Raw genomic sequence first — 19,557 nt, 5'->3', positions numbered from 1 at the left:
TTGTGATCACATTATCACAGCTATAATGGATGTTCACTCATCCTAAATAAACTCGGTCATCTGGCTGTCCATTTTCATTTCGGCTTCTCCTGTTCAGTATCACTGCGGAGAGGGATGGGGGGGTGAGTATATCAGCTGCTTTGAGGCAACAGGCAGAGTACACCTTTGGGAGACCGCCTGGCCTGTCAATCATGTTGACAGGCGCACTGTATGGCAATTGATCCTATGGAGTCAGTAGGCTTTAGATGTGATTCCAAATGACACTGCTCAAATGACGTACACCATCATCCATATCTTCTTCTTCTTTCTTGCTTCATTGGAAAATTACAGTAGTTTGGGGCATACTGCCACTTACTGTACAGGAAGCACAAGGCGCTTCCATATCTAGTTAATCAGAATCAGAAAACCTTTATTTGTCCCACAATGGGGAAATTTGCAGTCCACAGCAGCAATTGAAAGGGGATGGGGTGGGGGGGGAGTGAAAGGATAGAAAACAAGATATTCTGAGCATAACAAAACAATGGAATCAATCCTGCGTGTAGTCCCTGTGAACAAACACACGCACGCAGACACACAATTGGATTGTGTTTCTGCCTTTCATTAGCAAAATGGGCTTACGTCTGGATTGATGAAATGGCCACCTCTGAAAATTTGAGGAGCAGCAATAAAAGGATTTGCATTGACGCTACATGCCTGACAAAAGATTATACAATGTTTACGCTAACACAGTCAGGCACGATAATTCCTTGAGTGTGACTCATTTCAATTTTGACCCTGCTTTGATTAAATTGCATTAAAGACAAATATTGGTAGAGAGCCAAACCTGCTGTTTGGAAATAAATCCAACGGACACAAAGATATGTTTACTCCATAAAACAAATCAATTCAGCCTGTGTCCATCAGCAAAAACACGGCTTCTTTTTTATTCTGTTCTGTTTCATTGACGCCCACTGGAGGTTAACATTTTAAATGGCTGTAAAAGCTCCTTGGTGATGAGTTGCCGTGACACCATCATGTTGAGGGGTGCGGTGGGGGGCAGTGGGCCAGGATTAGATGCATTGTGTCACAGCCATTTGCAGCTGCAAACTGAGAGTTGCCGTATGCAGGGATGCGAATGTTGTGCCGTGTTGTGCCAAAAGGCGATCAATTTATGATGCTGCGACAATGCACGTCTGCTGTCTTTCACGTGTTACGTGAACAGGATTGTGGCAAAGCTGGAGATGCGGTGTCTTCTGGCAGTGCTTCGGTATGGATTTTTTAATAGCAGCTAGATACGCTCAGATGGTCCACTATAATAAACCTTGTTTATTATTAATCAGAACTGGGTGAGCTTTAAAATGAATCTTGCACTGACAGTCTGCTCAACCTCTCCCACAAGAGAAGCATTCCTTTTGCTGCTGTAAACTCACTTTTGTGAGGAGTTTAAACATTTCTTTTTCATTTTTTTAACAAACTGAAGACCAAACTTTCAAGGAATTATAAGTAGCTAAGATTTGAACATTAAAAAAAAGGAAATTTGCTGCAAAAACATGGTTAAAAAATATTGACACAAATGTTAAAGAACATTCTTGGGTACCAAGAACAAATACCTTTTTATCTTAATGCTAACAATCCAGCACATGCTAATAAATGACATTGGTTCCGTTTTATTACCTTACTCTTTAATACAGGTATCATGATTTGCAAGGTGGTGGTGGTGGTGGACCCCAAAAATGAAGGCAGGAGGGAAGAGCAGGATGTATTTGACAGATTGTATTAAATACAGTCAGCAGGAACACAATCTCAAACAACAAAGTCATCAGAACAGAAAGGTCCAATGTAGCAAACAAAACCAGGAGTAAAACATGACAAGATGAAAAAACCTGACAAGGTGAAACAAACAATGACCCGACACTGAATGGTCATGCCGTGAGTCCTTTTAACTGCCACTGATTAAGACGACCAACACCTTTGCAGCGGCAAGCAGGTTCCTACAGTGCCACCCGTTGGTCGCAAACCGAAAGGTAACACTTAAAGGACAACCGACGTCTCCGGACAAGTTGCTTCCATAATTTGTAAAATGGCTTCAAATGACTTCTACTGAGCGTATTTTACAAAGATTCCACCGCATATAGCTATATTTTACGTTTTAAGACTCGCGCTGAATATTCCGGAAGTCTTGTTTTTGAGTTGGTGACGAGTCCTCACTCTACGTCACTGTAGGCCCGCCCCTCAGCGAGAAAGGACATACCCTCAATGCATTTTGCAATACTTTGTTTGGTCTGAAAACTTCGTGTTGATGGCGAAATTAGAAGGAAAACACATAAATAACGCGATGGTGAATCCTTGTGTGTGGCACCGAGCATCTATTTGATATTCACTGACAAAAATTGTAAGGAATTAATCAGCCCGTTTCCACGGAGATTTCCACGGAGCTTTGTCGCCCTCTTCTGCCTCTTTTCGATGCTAATTCACCCCCCAGATGACACACATTCTGTGCTACATTTCCCCCCTCACTTCTTTAAATATATTCTTTAAATATTATTGCAATCCGATATAAATCGATTGCAAACATGTATGCTTTCCTCTTCAGAACTATTTGAATCATATTCATAACTGGATGAGTAACAATAAAGCATATTCTCCGAATCTGCAGCCATTGTTTTGATTCTCGAGCAAGGTAAGACGTCTTGCCGTGACACCACAAACATGGGGGCGGGACCTTGTGAAACTGGCCACTTCCGGTTTCAAATTGAAGTCCTTTTTGGACACTTTAAGTCATTTTTATTGGTGTTTTGCATTTGACTAAAAATATCATACTGCGTGTTTTGGGTATTTTAGATGCTATAAAACGTTTTTCTGGTGTCAGTTAGGAAACAAAAAAGTGACGTTGGTTGTCCTTTAAAGCAACAGATATTTGAATATTAATGGTAGAGCAACACACACAAACACATACTACAATACTCACAGATAAATATTTTATTTGTCCTCTGCGTAGAATAACTCATGTAACGGCTTATTGAGCAATTTTGAACATCTCCTTCATGTCTGTAATACACTGCCCTCAAGTGACACAGGTCGCCGCACCCGAAATGGTTGACTGCTTTTTAGGACAGCTACAAAATGTGCCGTCCTAAAAAAATAAAACTGAGAATGAGAATTTAGGATGTTTGTGCCGTTGCCGCCCGTCCTCATGTTACACGGTTCGAGTTATTCCTCCGAAGCCGTCTGGACCGAGAAATCATAAAGTAACCACAAAATGATTCTGGCAAAGGCTAAAATACTGCTTTTATTTTTTTGAGGTTATGCGAGAACTGCAAACTGCACTCTACTGATCCACCCTTACTGCGGTGTAGACTGCATGCATCCATTAGGCCTCACAACGTGTTGATCATCTGAGGACGTTTGATGTTCTCTGCTGACGCCGCCGTGTAAATATTTGACCTTCGTGTGATGAAAGTTTGAAAAGTAATGAGGCCTCTGCAACATGGTTGATAACTTGCTCAAAATTGACACCCGAAGGTTTCTTTGGAGTGTATTTCTAGGTAATGACAAATGTAATGTGATGATCAACACAGATTTAATCAGTTTTGTACTTTGTTTTGGGGTATGCAAATTATTCTGGCCACTTTTTCATCATGTACAATATACATTGTAGGTTCCGGTGTATAAGGCGCAACAAAGTATAAGGCGCACTCTCAATGAATGGTGTATATTCAAACTTTTTCCATATACAGGTAATATCCGACTTACGACCGGATCGACTTACGACCACCCGTACTTACGACCATGACCTGCAGACCCTATTTTTAAAATGTTTATACTACGCATGGCACTGCAATGCGCTAGCAGTCCGGCAACGCGTACAACAATTTTGCCCAGCCAGCCAGCATCTCACTCTGTCACACCAATTGACCATGTGATGGCACCACCGGGGGGAGTTTGCTAGTCATTTAGCCTCCGAGTCTATTCAACATTTTGAATGGATTTCGACTTACTTACTTACCATTTTGACTTACGACCGTTTGGTCGGAACGGAACTTGGTCGTAAGACGGATGTTACCTGTATAAGCCCCACCGGACTATAAGGCACACCTTCAATGAATGAAAAAGGTTTTCCAAATGTAATCTAAAAATATATACATTTTTTTCCAAATACGTATAAGGCACACCACATTATAAGGTGCTACAGTAGAGGCTGGGGTCACTAGTTCTAAAGGGAGAAATGGAATCGGTGGCTCTTGACAGTAGTTGTGAGACCTGTTGTGGCTCAATATTACTTCACATATAGGGCGCACCTGCGTATAAGGCGCAGGTTCAGCTTTTGAAGAAAATCAAGGCTTTTGGGTGCACATTATACACCGGAAAATATGGTATATATGGATATTTGTGAGGCTCTTGGCTTCAATTTAATGATAGCATTCGTATATTTTGGCGACAGAGACACCGTGCTTTGCTTTTCAGTGCCTAGAACATACTAAATTATAAATATAGTTACCTACTGTATAATCAGGCAGGTTAAATAATGCTTCTGACCCCAAAATAATGTACCCCAGTCGTATCTGTACACTTCGTTGCTCAGCCTTCTTGGAGATTGATCTTGTTAAATAGCTAGCCCATGTGCCGTGTGCAGTATGTAACGCGGTGATCCAGATGAGCTAATTTATTTAGCCTCGGTGAACTTGCTCTATTTACTTCCCATTAGTATGCAGGGGTTGCATTCCAGGAATGGTAAAATCTGCATTTGGATTTTCTGGTTTCCACGCTAGTGTTAGACTGAGCAGTAGAATGCTGGTCCACCAATTCCTTCTCCTGTCAAATACTGCAGTGCATTTTTTTTCTTCAACGCAGTAGCAGCAAAAAATAATTTCTCTCTAATCCACAGTTTCCAACATTGTATGAATCTTAAAAATTGAATAACGTGAACCAAGCCCAATCACTCTGCTGAAGCTAATTCATATTACTTCCTGTTTTCACCCCAAGCAACAGTAATTTTTGGTGCATTAATATAAAAAGATGGAGTTTCTGTCCCTGAAGCTGGAGAGTAATGGTAGTCCCCCTTCTCCTCAAAACTATCTTGAGCTGGAAGAACAAGGCTGCACTCATCTTTCTCACATGCTTACCTCCCGTTGGGCCTGAAATATTAATGGCCGAGTTTTATTCTGGAATCGGGAAAGTGACCTTCATGCAAGTGTCTCCACAGAGAGATTCCATGTTCATTTCAACATCAAATTTGGGGTGTTAGTAAGAGGAAAGAACTCATAGATTAAGCCAAAGCCAGACCTTTCAACTGTTTTATTGAACTGCTTTCTATCATTCTTTTTAAGTGAATCATCAACAAGGAGGCAGACAGTGTAGCCTTTTTAAGCCTTGTAATTAAAATAAAAATGCAAACAAAGTTTTTTTTATAACTAATTATAACTAGCTAAGATTTGTAAATGCTGTCGCTGTCTAAGCCTTGTTAAAAAAAAACATATTCACAAACATAAATAACATTCATGTTTACCCACGAGAAAAAAACTGTTTATCTTAAGGCTCGCAAAGTGCATCAGTGTTATGGTATTAGAACACTTGAAACAATGGAGCTCTGAACAGTAATGGTGAAGCAACACATGTAAACATAGAAGACGAGACTCACATATATATATATACATATATTCTTTATCTTCTGCAAAAAAAATACAAATAAAACTGCAGCTTACTGGGGTATTTTGAACATGTCATTCGTGTAGCTTTGTATGTGTGTATTCCACTGCCCATAACTGTTAGAGGTGCCTGCACGAGAAAGATCAGCACAATATCCGGTAAATTGAAGTAAAAAGTGTTTCATTCTTCACTTTCTCAGTTTTTACTAATTTTTTAAACTATACATTATATAACTATTTTTTTAAACTCTCAGTGGCATTACAAATGTTTTTGTTGGTTTTTGCAAGACACAGGAAGGAATTCATCTCATTTCCATTCATTCACATCTGATCTCAATGCACTGCTGTGTACGTTTTTATGAACTTCAGATTTCTGTTTTCCTTGTTAATGTCCTGGAAAATTGTTGGGTTTTATTTGTTAATTTATTTTTGTTCCAGGGCTCTCCCTACTCTTTCAGTGAATTAACCAAATGAATGTGTCCTTCCGGCAGTCTTAGGGGCAGACACAGAAGGCAGTTGATCGGACAGAAAAAGCCACCCCTGGCTTTATGATGACACCCATGCTGCTGCTACCGCAGCTTGGCATGCCACATTGTGTCACTTAGCGGGGGGGTGGGAGGTAGTTGAAACATTGCGTGACAATGACAAGTGTCGACCATGCAAAGGGAGCCAATGCTGCCTAGTGCTGCTTCTCCTGCTTGCTCAGGCCTCGTCACTCTAGCCTCACGTTTGTTGGTGTCTAGGTCAAGGTAGCGTGATGGGGGCAGTGCATGGTGGTGCGCTCCTGACACCGTTGGGCATGTGGCCACAAGAATTCAAATCAAACATGTCTGCCACTACTTTTGAAGTGGACTGAGCAATTAATTGAAATCAATTTGATGTCGTACTACACCTACTATACTACTACTATTACTACTACTACTCCTACTACCACTACTACTTCCATTCCCACTACTACTTAACAATCATAATGATAATGTACACATATGTAATCATGCCATATTTAGTTTATTTTTTTGCATGGAATTATTTTATATGGTTATGAGTTAGTTAATATTCCACAGTAAACCCCATCCAATCTGCAGGATTAGAGACGAACCCTTACTGTGCATGTCAAGTAGTTGATGCCACTTCCAAATATTTTTTTATAATTGCTTGAAAGTGTATGAAGCTCCTTTAAAGTGCAAATGAATGTCTTATAAACTTGACACATCACACAGAAGAGTCTAGTTAACTCATTCACTACCAGACGATGTGCAAAAATGTGTCCACTCCAGTGCCAGGGTTTTTGTCACCGTCACTTGAATTCCAGGACCCACAGAATATTGAGTTTTTGGATTACATCAACATTAAATGCAGCGTAAGAAACCTTAGACACTCTTCTTTTATCAGAAAGAAAGAGTTAATTCCTAAATTATATGGGTCTGGAGTTATATGAGCTTGAAATGAGGGCGGCTATCCATATGCTTTCTTGTTACTCATCCAGTTATGAATATGATTCAAATAGTTCTGAAGAGGAAAGCATACATGTATGCAATAGATTAAATAATTTATTCCCTGTCATTTTGAGGTATCTGGGGGGGAAATGTAGCACCAAAAAGAGGCGGAAGGTGGCGACAAAGTCCGTGGAAACGGGCTGATTAATTCCTTTTTTCCTTTTTGACAATTTTTGTCAGCGAATATCAAATAGATGCTCGGTGCAACACACAAGGATTCACCGTCGCGTTATTTATGTGCTTTCCTTTTAATTTCGCCATCAACACGGATCAACACGAAGTTTTCGGACCAAACAAAGTGCCGCAAAATGCATTGACGTGAATGAAAGGACTACCACAATGTGTCCTTTCTCGGTCAGGGGCGTTCCTTCAATGACGTGACGTGAGGACTTGTCACCAACTCAAAAACAAGACTTCCGGAATATTCAGCGCGAATCTTAAAAAGTAAAATATAGCTATATGCGGTGGAATCTTTGTAAAATACGCTCAGTCGAAGTCATTTGAAGCGATTTTACAAATTAAGAGAGCCGACAATCCAGAGGAGCTCCTGTGATGTAACTGACAGTTCAACGCTCGGCTTGCTTGCTTTCTGGGAGACACTTTGAACTTTAATCCAACTTTGTTCCTCTCGCAGATTTCTGAGAGTTTTCTTTTTTCTTTTTTTAACTCAAATCTTTGATTTTCCAACAGGTGCTGGGGAGTCTGGGAAAAGCACCATCGTAAAGCAGATGAAGTAAGTTTGATGACAACATTCTTTTTTTCCTCTGTCGTCTATGCATTCTCATTGTTAACTCTTTCACTGCCATTCCCAAATTTATTTGGGAATTGAAAATATGACATAGAGCGCCATTACTGAATTTGTTCGGGTCTTTGTTTATCTTTCGGGGGTACGGATAAAGCGCTAGTAAGACTTCTGGCAATGTTTTTACCTTCCAGAAGGGGCAGCATTTCCTTTTTCCACGTTAGCGCTTTGTTAAACCAATATGTATGTATTGCATTGTATTTTGGACAGCCACCCTCATTTCAAGCTCATAAAACTCCAGTTATATAGGGCGAATAAAGTTTTTCTGATTCTGATATAATTTAGGAAATAACTTTTTGTTTGTTTGTTTTCATGAAAGAAGAGTGTCTAAACTTTCCTACGCTGCATTGAATGTTTATATAGTCCTAAAACTCAATATTCTGTGGGTCCTGCAATTTGAGTGACAATGACAAAAACCCTGGCACTGAAGTGGACACATATTTTCACACTGTCTGGCAGTAAATGAGTTAATATGCATGCGTCATGGCTGCCTCATGGCTTAGCATCAAAATGTTCCCAAAGTTAACGATATTCATAAAATGTTCCATGTGTAGACTGGAAATTTTAAATTTGTATTGCATTTGTTTTTTTTTTTGTGTAAGATCATAACAAATTAGCTCATTCTGCTAATATTCGACTTTTTTTTAGTTTTGCTGTGTTACTCATTTATTGTTTTATTGTTTATTGCGCAGCACTTTGTATACAGTGGTTTGTCATTATTAGGTATAGAACTTAGAGTTTAAACAATGTATTCTATTTTCAAATAAGACTGTTTATTTTAAATTGGTTTGCAATCTTTTTTTGACAAACACGACCACGGCGAGTTGTTTACTCACTACGATGGTCCTCTGACCATTCTGGCATCCTCACTAAGTACTAGCTCAATATTTGCAGTAACCATGTCGTGTTTTGATAACAGAAATCTGCTCTTGTTTCTTGGGTGGTTTCCATGGGATGGTGGGGCCTCTATTGGCTGTATTTGCCTTTTACGACTTCACATATGAGAACAGCAGGATGGTCTTGTGCCAGTACACCAATTCGCATCCACGTAGGATCTTAAATGACTTAATTATTCACATTCCTCCAGGCTAGCCAGGCACCAGATTCATTTTTTATGAGCGCTGAGCCGAAACAGTCTGTCACTTTTTTTATTTGAGGCATGATTTTTAACACAGACATATACACATCTGTGTCAGCTTACTAGAAACAAACATGAATTGATTATATAAGAACACACACACACACAGACACACAAGGATGGATCCTCCTGACGCCGCAGATGAAAACAATCCTTTTCCTAAATGTGTCTGCTAAATGACTGCAGTTGTTCGGCCGCAAGCACTTTTCACTTGAGATTTAATATGATTACGGACCTTGTGTTCTCCCTCTTCGGGCTGATTCATTAGTTTGAAAGATTCTATCTTAGCATTAGATAGACAGATTCTTCTTTCAGGTGTACAGAAATGGCATTGATGAAATCAGGCTCGGGGAGGCGGCATCGACAATCGGGCTGACGCAAACACAGCAAGCTCACGTGCTGAATGACGCCTGGAATCAACATTTTCTTTCTTGAAAATCCTTCCCAAATCCTTCCTTGTGAAATCCATATCACTCGAACCTTTCTAATAATACAAGTAAATGGTCCATTCATTTTGAAATGATCATCTCCATAGGATTATCCACGAAGACGGCTACTCGGAAGATGAGTGTAAGCAATACCGAGCTGTGGTTTACAGTAACACCATCCAGTCCATCATGGCCATCGTTAAAGCCATGGTCAGCCTCAAGATAGACTACAGCAACTCTGGCAGAGTGGTAAGATCCCACCCACAAGCATACATTTTTAACATCGGAAACTTTCTCCCTGTATTATGATATACTCGACTCGTGACCAGAATTTCCTAAAAAATGTCCTCCACTTCCAATCGATGGCATTTCTTGCTTTGTTGCTTATCTTGAGGCACCCCCAAAGTGTCATGTCCTCATCATTATAAATAAATAAATAAATAAAAACGAGATCTGTCATACACAGACATTGTCCTCCGAGGCAATTTAGAATTCATCGCTATTGAAGATGATAACCAAAACAGCAGCACCAAAGCACTGGAATGTATATTGCCAGATTGTACATCTTTGCCAACATTAACTCATTCACTGCCATTCCCGAATTTATTCGGGAATTGAAAATTGTGTGGTGGAGCGCCATTCCCGAATTTGTTCGGGTTTTTGTTTTTCTTACGGGGGGGTGCCGATAAAGCTCCAGCCAATGCCTCTGCAATGTTTTTCTTTTCCACAAGGGCCAGCATTTCCCTTTTGTCCATGTTCACGTTTTGTTCCAGCTATATAAACCAATATGTATGTATTGCATTGTATTTTGGACCGTTGCCCTCATTTCAAGCTCAGATAACTCCACACCCATATCACTTAGGAATTCACTCTATTCTACTGATGAAAGAAGAGACTTTAAGGTTTCTTACCCTGAATTGAATTGTGATGTTGTCCTAAAACTCAATATTCTGTGGGTCAAGACAGTGAAAATGACAAAAACCCTGGCAAAGTATAACTTCAAGGTATATTATCAAAGGTGGTAGGGGGGGTTCTATGACTAACTACCTCTTTTTTTTCAAAATAATTTTAACCTGGCAGTCAAGGGTGTCACCAATGGGAGAAGAAAGCCTCTCACATGGGAAAAGTTTTACAATTTCTTCCACTAGCTTCAGGAAACTTTTTTTCCTATTCTTTAAAACTGCTTGCTGGCAATTTGTTTAGCAGAACACACTGTATTTGATTGCTTAGGTGTTTTTTCAGCATCCATAAGGATGTCTTTATAATGAGTTCCTCAGAATTCGGATAGCCGATAATATTCTATTTTCTAACAACCCTCATAAATCTTTTCACATAGGCCGCTTTCTTTTAGGTCCACTGTTATATAACACACACACACGCGCGCACGCACGCACGCACACACACACACACACACACACACACACACACACACACACACACACACACACACGCACGCGCGCACACACACACACACACACACACACACACACACACACACACACACACACACACACACACACACACACACATTTTGCATAACAAAGGAAAAGTGTATTATTGTGAGAGTGGTGGCTGCAATGCATCAAACTTTTATCGTTTTCATCACCAGATCGGCACCATATGTAAATGCTGAGAAATTATTCCAGTGTGAATGAGTGCCGAATGCGTCCAGAAAAAAAATCAATTCACAGATCTCCTCTGAGACAATTTGAAAGTCCATCACCCGCTTTGAACGTTACCGATGTATTTTTTTTTCACAGCGACGTATTGCATCAATTTGTACTATCTTAATGATTTTGTGTTTGTGAGACTTTGGACTCTGGCTTCAAACGGACATCTTAATGAGCAGTGGCATAATTATCATACACTCACTGCAAGATCACAAGTCAAACTAATTAAGAGTGGAACAAAGGTGCGGAAATGCGTCGAGGAAAAAAAGTGTCGTTATCAACATCAGAATAGCAGCCTTGCGCGTCGTGCAGTGGCCTTTGAAAGCCCCTGGGGTCTCACTTCAAGCCGTTAAAAGAACTGCACGTGCACATGCATTCAGTAGCCTTTCAAGCAAGATGGACCTGCTGCACAACTCAAACTTATTCTTTGATGCATGTGGGTACACGATACAGGTAGGTATGATCAATTGCAAACACGTACAAGTTGACCCACGTCAGTCTTGCATGTCAAAGGGGAGAGAAAACTGATGTATGTCTGGCAAATGTAGATACTATGAGGTTCTAACAGGTTGTATATAAAAAGCTCTGAATGAAACCATGTATTATTAGTAGTCGTCACAGGAGTTGTCAGGGGCGTCACACCAGCTTGTGAGACAGTTTTTTTCCCCCATTGGAGGGTGCAGTAGTGAAGAAAAAAACAACATTTGTTACCAGGGTCAGAAATCTACCTGGATGCCGTTACAATAAGTTCTGCGGGCCCTGTCGCATCAATGTGTGTCGATCAAACTGTGGCTCAAACCAATCAGGTTTCGAGTTAGCAACCCAAAAGTTGTACCAACGCTTTCTTGAAGGCAATAGTCAACGTCAGAATTTTCACCAACTATGATTGACTAATCACTAGCCAATCATAGTTTGCGAAAATTGCTCTGATCACAAGCCGCTAGTGACAAGAGCATACTGGCCAGAGCTATCACGGGCATCTGTAGCGAACTGCATAAGCAAATATATTGTGTTGATTTAATGGCAGTTTTGTCAACCCACAATGGCTGAAGGAGGGAAGATATGGATTTGGTTGGATATTCATTGTTTAAGCGATTTTCAAGACAGACATTTCAAGAAAAAAATGAGAAAGTTATAAATAAAATAAAATAAAATAAGAAAGGTTATTTCCTGGCTACTGGTACCCTGTAGTGGACTTGTAGTAAATCACACCACACGTGTTTCAGTCTGGATTGATTCAGACATAGCACTACTGAAGGCCTCGCGATGAAATCCACGGCTAGCCTCTTGTGGACTTGTAGTAAAGCACACAACACTTTTTTCAGTCTGGATTGAATCAGACGTAGCACTACTGAAAGCCTAGCGATGAAACCCACGGTCCATCACTGCATTATTCATATGACCAACTGTCATGCATGCAACTCTAAATTGTTTGTGGATGGAGTTGTTTGTCCGAACGTCAGCCTCAACGTCTTGTATGACCCTAACAAGGACGAGCGCAATAGAAATTGTATAGATGGATGCGTTTTGCATGATGTCGTGACTGTCTGCCCCGGTTGAGTGTGAAAAGTTATAGTTGTCCTGGTTCAAAGAAACATGCCCGAACATATTCACGCTTTGCTATCTGAAGTGGAATAACGAGACAGTAAATAAGGAAGCGCGTCTGTATTGGCGTGAATTGAAAAAGCTATATTGTATATGAATGAATGTGCCTATTTGTGTGCAAATAGCACAACCGAAAGTCAAAAGTAGTCTATTCGTTCATCTCTCTTGTCAACTCATATTTCCTTTCATAACACTTGCAGCTACTGCTCGTCGGGAGAAAAATAATAATCTAAAAATTTTTTCTCGACAATCCCGGTAAAGCCTAGTAAATCGTTTTAACACCGACGGTCATGATCCATGTACCGTTTCCATGGCAACTTGAGGCTGAGGACTTTGTTGTCCCATACAAGGGAAACAGATTATGAGACCGTAATAATTTAACAGGCTCGATTGAATCAATGTTCAATGTAGTGAGGAGTTGCGGTTTTTAGATGATGAATGGCTGGATGAAATTTGGTACCGGGCCGCGCAGAAAGAATAAATAATTTACATAATTTCCGTTTTATTTATTATCTGAGTCCGAACTATGTTTTATTTTGAAAAAGGAAAAATTACCAGATTACATCCGTCTTTGTTTCACTTGTTTTTGTGGTGTATCTTATTTTGAAGGAACGTTTAAACATTACCATGATGACCATAGAGCAGGGCTGTCAAAGTCATTTTTTGCCGCGGGCCACGTTGTAGTTATGGTTTCCTCTCGAGGGCCGTTATGAATATGGGGAACCCATTAGAATGTTTAAATCCCTTCAAATATTACATATAGAGCACACAGCAAATTAATGAATAACTTGTTTTCAAATCTGAAGTCAAGAATAATGACTTTTATTGTGGTTGACATCCAAAAATATGAAATTTTGGCTCAGATTTTAGCAATCATCATGGCATTTAACAAGTTTGATTTGCTTTCGCGGGCCGAAAAAAAATGATGTAGCGGGCCGGATTTGGCCCGCGGGCCTTGACTTTGACACCTGTGCCATAGAGCGTGAAGGGGCAGAGACGATGTTACATACAGTATGTTGCTGGTGGCGCGATGTTACCAGGACTCTGCTAATAAAGTTGTATAAAAATACACAATGGATACACATTTATTATTCCTTAAAAGAACGAAAAAAACAGTTTCCATGCCTGTCGCATCATTTTATTTTGTTGTATTTATCCGCCAGTCCGTGAAAATATTGTCTGACATTAAACCGTGGCGCAAAAAAGGTTGGGGACCACTTCTCTAAAGCACAGGTGTCAACGTCAAGGCAAATCAAGTATGTCAAGTGCTACGATGCTTGCTAAAGTCCGAAGCAAAATTTCAAATTGTCCCATTTGACCACAATAATAGTCATTATTTTTGACTTCTGATTTGAAAACTAGTTATTCATTCATTTGTTGTGCACTATATATGGAATATGTGGAGTGGATGAAACAATCTCATGGCTTCCCCAAATTCTTAATGGCCGCCGAGAGGAAACCCTAACGACAATGTGGCTCACATCACTGCTCTAAGCCTAAACCCCACTGCGAAATCAAAACCCAACCACAACCCTAATCCAACCCCTCTATTTCCTAAACCTAAGAGCCCCCCCTTCCCCGCGTAAGAACAACCAAAACCCGGACGAATTCATGAATGGCGCTCCACCTCATATTTTCAATTCCCGAATAAATTCCGGAATGAATGAGTTAATATGGAACCACAACCTCTAACCCCCTTACCGGTAAAACCCACGACAACCCAAATCTAACCCTAACATGAAACCCTAACCCTGACCTCAACCCCGATCATCATGAATCAATAACACAATGAATGTTACCATTTGAGAATAGCATCATAACCTGGAAAGAGTTTTTCAAGTCAAATCGAATAATTCCCATTCAGAATTTTGAATGCCCGGATCCTCGCGTGTCCATGTGGTCTCCGCAGGATGACGCCCAGCAGCTCTTCGCTCTGTCCGCCTCGGCCGAGGAGCAGGGCGCCCTACCCGACGAATTGTCCAACGTGATTCTGCGGCTGTGGGCCGACGGCGGCATACAGAGCTGCTTCGCCCGCTCGCGGGAATACCAACTCAACGATTCGGCGGCATAGTGAGTGGGAATCTGTATGCTTTGCAAGCACGTTTCCAGTCGCGGAAATAACACGGTTCACTTATGTGATAGCAATGTTTCCTGCACCATTATGCTTATTCATGGAATGCTTTCCGCCACACGCCTCCTCCTGATATTTCTTCAGATTTTGCAACGAGTAGCGCCTCTTTCATGTGCTCTGTCTGCACTGGAAAATCTGCTTTGGCCTTCCCGGGGAGCCATAGAGACTGGCAAGATATCATCTGTTACCTGATTATTTAGCCTTCCCTGCGGTTTGATTCTTGAATATGCCAAGCAGATGAGAGCAATCATCTTCCCGGATGGCGAGGGGAAAAAAGGAGTAAACTATGACAACAGGCCTCGTGATGATGAATCCCTGAATACTTTGCTTCATTATTGAAAGTGCACATGTTTTGTCACAGCTCTTCAGATGAGATGATAATGCCAACCTTTAGAAAAGTCTCCCAGGGTTCACCATGATGAACTATGATGACCGTTGATTGCAAACCAAGTCGCTAATGGTGGTGGCACTCAATTTTCAAAATCATTTCAAATGATTTTTTGGCCTGACGGATAGACTTAAATGAGACGAGTCAATCAAATGTAATTGAGTTCTGTTAATTTTCCATTAGGCTGTTAGATGCGGAACACGAGTACTATTAAAAAAAAAATCTAATACAGTGAGACCTCAACTTACAAACACCTCAACTTGAAAACGTTTCGTCTTACAAACGTCAAATTTATGAAAATTAAACCTTATAAGAAGCACTATTTTCATAATACACACCCACCACGGCTGGCGGAGTGATCTTCGGCGGAAGCACACGACCGAACAGCACCAGAGGTTAAGTTACCAACAGTCCTTATGGAAGGTGACTCTCCTTCCATAAGCCATCAACGACCACCAAAAAGGTCAATAAAACTTTATTTTATAGCGCAGTTTATTTCTTTAATTACAGTCCTCATGTAATGCGCCTCTCTTTCCAAACAGCAATTCCCTTTGACCTCCAACGCCATTCCATCAAGCCTTAATGACTGTCACAAATGTAAATAAAGTGACTTTATGATACAATGCAGGGTATTTCTTTCATTACAATACAATAGCACATTTATTATACATAGAATAAGGTATGTTGTGTGTAGTTTTAAGGCTTATTTAGTAGAAAAGTATATTTTATGGAAACCCGGGAACGGGTTATTCCCATTTTAATGGTTTCCTATGGGATTTTTTTTTAGATACACACTTTTCGCCTTACACACTCTGTCTGGGAACCAATTAAGTTCATAAGTTGAGGTCTCACTGTACATGCAAGCAATTCGAAAGTGGGACTTTAATAATGCTTTATTATGATGTTAGTGTTGTTGTTTTATTTTTGGTATATGCCAGTGGTGCCACTGCAAGTTGAAGCTTATTGTCAAACTAAACCTCAAACCAAGAGAGTTAGCTGTTATGTATGTCAAACAACCACATGATTCTCAACGGGGGCTCGCTTTACACTAAAACACAATGTATACAGGATAAACAAGAAAATATTGGGCCATTGATGACATCTATTTGTAGTTTTGTTTTGCAGTGCACAGATTACACATTGCTATCTTCTTTTGTTCGTGTGAAATGAGTCCAAACTTTGGACATTTTATCTTTTTAAAGTCCTCCTCAATCAACCTCGTTTATTTTTAACGAGGGGAAGATGGTTCGTTAAGCACAGCGGTGTCAAACAAATTTTTTTGCCGCTGGCTACATTGTAGTTACGGTTTCCTCTCGGTTGCCGTTATGAATTTGGGGACACCATTAGAATGTTTCATCTCCTCCCCATATTACATACAGAACGCACCACAAATTAATGAATAACCTGTTTTCAAATCTGAAGTCAAGAATAATGACTGTTGTTGTGGTTTACATGGGACAATTTGACATTTTGGTTTGGACTTTAGCACGCATCATGGCACTTGACACGCTTAATTTGCTTTCATGGGCCGAATAAAATGATGTGGTGGGCCAGATTTGGCCCCCGGGCCTTGACTTTGACACCTGTGGTTTAGCATTAGTGGAAAAATTATCACAGCCAAGCATCAAAATGGAGACTTTGCCTCAATTTTCTTTTGCAATGCAATTATTTGACTTTGTTATGTAATATTTCTGTCCTATTTTGCTCCTGTTGTTGTCTTGTCAGGTGTTTAAAATCAATGTAGAACTTGTTTTGCCGTTGGGCACTTCTGCTTATAGTTTTGATGAAAAGGAGATGTGTGGACTATCCTGAGCGTAACTGGTGATGAAGAACAAGATGCTTGAAAAAGATCCTTGGATAATTTGAACGTGACTCAGGCTGGAATACAAATTCTTCCCTATTTGAAGGGAAAAGTACATGTGATGCATCAACTGCATTGAGGACACATGACCAGCCCCTCCTGCTTGCACTGCTGCAGTAGCTGCAATAACCACCCATTCATCTCCCATACTGCTTATCAGATGTCAAGTGTAGGCTGGAAGAAATTCGATCAAATGTGTAGACAAGCGGGGTCAGCGATACAAAGTTCCAGCTTGCGGAGTGAAGAATGACGAATGGGGTTAAGCTATATTATATTTTTAAACAACTTCATTTCAATTCGAAACATCAGCCATTTATACTCGAACGCACTGGAGTCATCATTTCTTGCAGCAGAAGAGAATTTCCTTCATTAAGAGCTGTTGACCTTTAAAAAACACAATGTTCTTTTTTCTGTCAACAGCAGTATAAAAAATGCGGCTTTCGGTGCGTTTTATGGTGTGCTGAGTGAACATTTGACTCTTGGTTGAGCAGGTGCCATCTCCCCTAAGAAGTGCTTCGTTCAGCTCATCTACAGCCTCATCCATCATTATGTTCAAAAGAATACTCCGCGGATTGAACAAGTATCACCTCAAATGCAAATAACTGATGATTTTGTAAAATAAGGGAATTATTTTGAGCGTGCTGAAATATTGACTCAATCTCAACTTTCTTTGTAGTTACCTGAACGATCTGGAGAGGATAGCCAAGGCGGATTACATCCCCACCCAGCAGGACGTGCTGCGAACTCGTGTCAAGACCACTGGCATTGTGGAGACTCACTTCACGTTCAAAGAGCTGCATTTCAAGTAAGGCCGCGCGCCGTTGTGGATCGTCCTGCAGGAAAAAATAAATAAATAAACAGACCTCCAATCTCGCCCACTGACGCTCAAAAACACATCAAAGCGGCGCTCACCTGCTCTGAAACAAAGCTATCGGCAACAGAAAAATGCTCATTTTGACATTTATACAACCTTGAAATATTCAACAACGCCAAATTAAAATGCCAATTGAAAGCGTGATTATTGTGATTACCCAAAGAGTAAATAAATTACTCCCAGACCAGATTTGTCTGTTAATATAAAAAAAAAAACATGTTTTTTTTTATGCACCGCAATAAAACATAACGAGATTCAGCCTGAGAGCACTCCTGTGGGATACTAATGGACCGAGACCGCCGCTTACAGAGGATGTATGGACAGCGGTGGTTTATGTGTTCAAATATTTGATAAATGGGATTGTCCTAACAATTATGGAAGTGCATATGGACAAGAACAACATGTCTCTAAGTAGTAACGCAGTTACCCCTTTTCAGTAAACTTGAGCAGGACATTCTCAAGGTTTATGTAACAATGCAAAAATTGATCTAAAAATATTGTTGTATTTATAAATGGTCATAACAATCTTTTGTGACTGATGCCCAGTGAGATGCTTTTTGACTTCCTCCACTACATGCAAACTCATAAAATGTCAATGTACATCCAGGGATTACAAATCACTTTAACTTTCTCTCTTTATAATAATAATAATAATAATAATAATAATAATATGTAATAATAATAATAATAATAATAATAATAATAATAATACATTTCATTTACTGTATAAACGCCGTTGAAAACACTCAAGGTCACTTTACAGTCAGGTTTTTCTCTGGGTGAGCAGCGGCAGCCACACGCGCCAGCGTTCACTCAACTAAAATAGATAGAAAGCTACCTAATTAAATAATAATAATAATAATAATAATAATACATTGTATCTATAAGCGCCTATCAAAGCTCTTAAGGACAGCTAATAGATACTGTAGCTAGATAGATAGATAGATAGATAGATAGATAGATAGATAGATAGATAGATAGATAGATAGATAGATAGATCGCAGCTATATAACTAATAGATAGCAAATAGATAACTACCTCAATAGCTAGCACTCCCATTAGCCACTAAATTCGAATAATTCACAGCAGTTTTTCTGCAATTAATTCTCATGATCCTCCGCAGACTTATTCGATTGTTTCTTAAAAAACTAGAATATTTGAAATTATAATAATTTGTGTCTTTTAGTATGAAAAAACGAGAATATTTGAAATTATGATAATTTTTGTCTTCTAGTACGACCTGGCTTGGCTTGCTTGCATATCGTACACACATTAACTCACTTATGTGTGTCCTCTGCGTCACCTCTGCCTTGCAGGATGTTCGACGTGGGAGGCCAGCGATCTGAGAGGAAGAAGTGGATCCATTGTTTCGAAGGGGTCACAGCCATTATTTTCTGCGTCGCACTCAGTGCGTACGACCTGGTCCTGGCCGAAGATGAAGAGATGGTGAGGATGGTGGGGCAGCCCGCTCTGGCGTGTTCATCTACACCCATGACGAACGTTTCTCACTCGTTATTACAAGGCTTTTAATATGTCTTCA

The 19,557-nt window shown here is 40.1% G+C and overlaps 1 protein-coding gene across 1 annotated transcript in view; it reads left to right on the top strand.

Annotated features, from left to right (window-relative positions):
* The window catches only part of LOC148890337 (guanine nucleotide-binding protein G(i) subunit alpha-2), a 33,889-nt gene that overhangs the window by 10,277 nt on the left and 4,055 nt on the right, over positions 1–19,557 (top strand). The window contains exons 3-7 of the mRNA XM_089009696.1: positions 7,811–7,853; positions 9,596–9,737; positions 14,673–14,833; positions 17,820–17,948; positions 19,334–19,463. Of these exons, the coding sequence (XP_088865822.1) occupies positions 7,811–7,853; positions 9,596–9,737; positions 14,673–14,833; positions 17,820–17,948; positions 19,334–19,463 (605 nt within the window). The remainder of the gene's footprint in view (positions 1–7,810; positions 7,854–9,595; positions 9,738–14,672; positions 14,834–17,819; positions 17,949–19,333; positions 19,464–19,557) is intronic.

The sequence above is a fragment of the Hippocampus bargibanti genome, linkage group LG12, assembly GCF_051943395.1.
Source record: "Hippocampus bargibanti isolate YZ-2025 linkage group LG12, ASM5194339v1, whole genome shotgun sequence".
Taxonomy (NCBI): domain Eukaryota; kingdom Metazoa; phylum Chordata; class Actinopteri; order Syngnathiformes; family Syngnathidae; genus Hippocampus; species Hippocampus bargibanti.
This window is presented reverse-complemented; position numbering and strand designations above follow the sequence as displayed.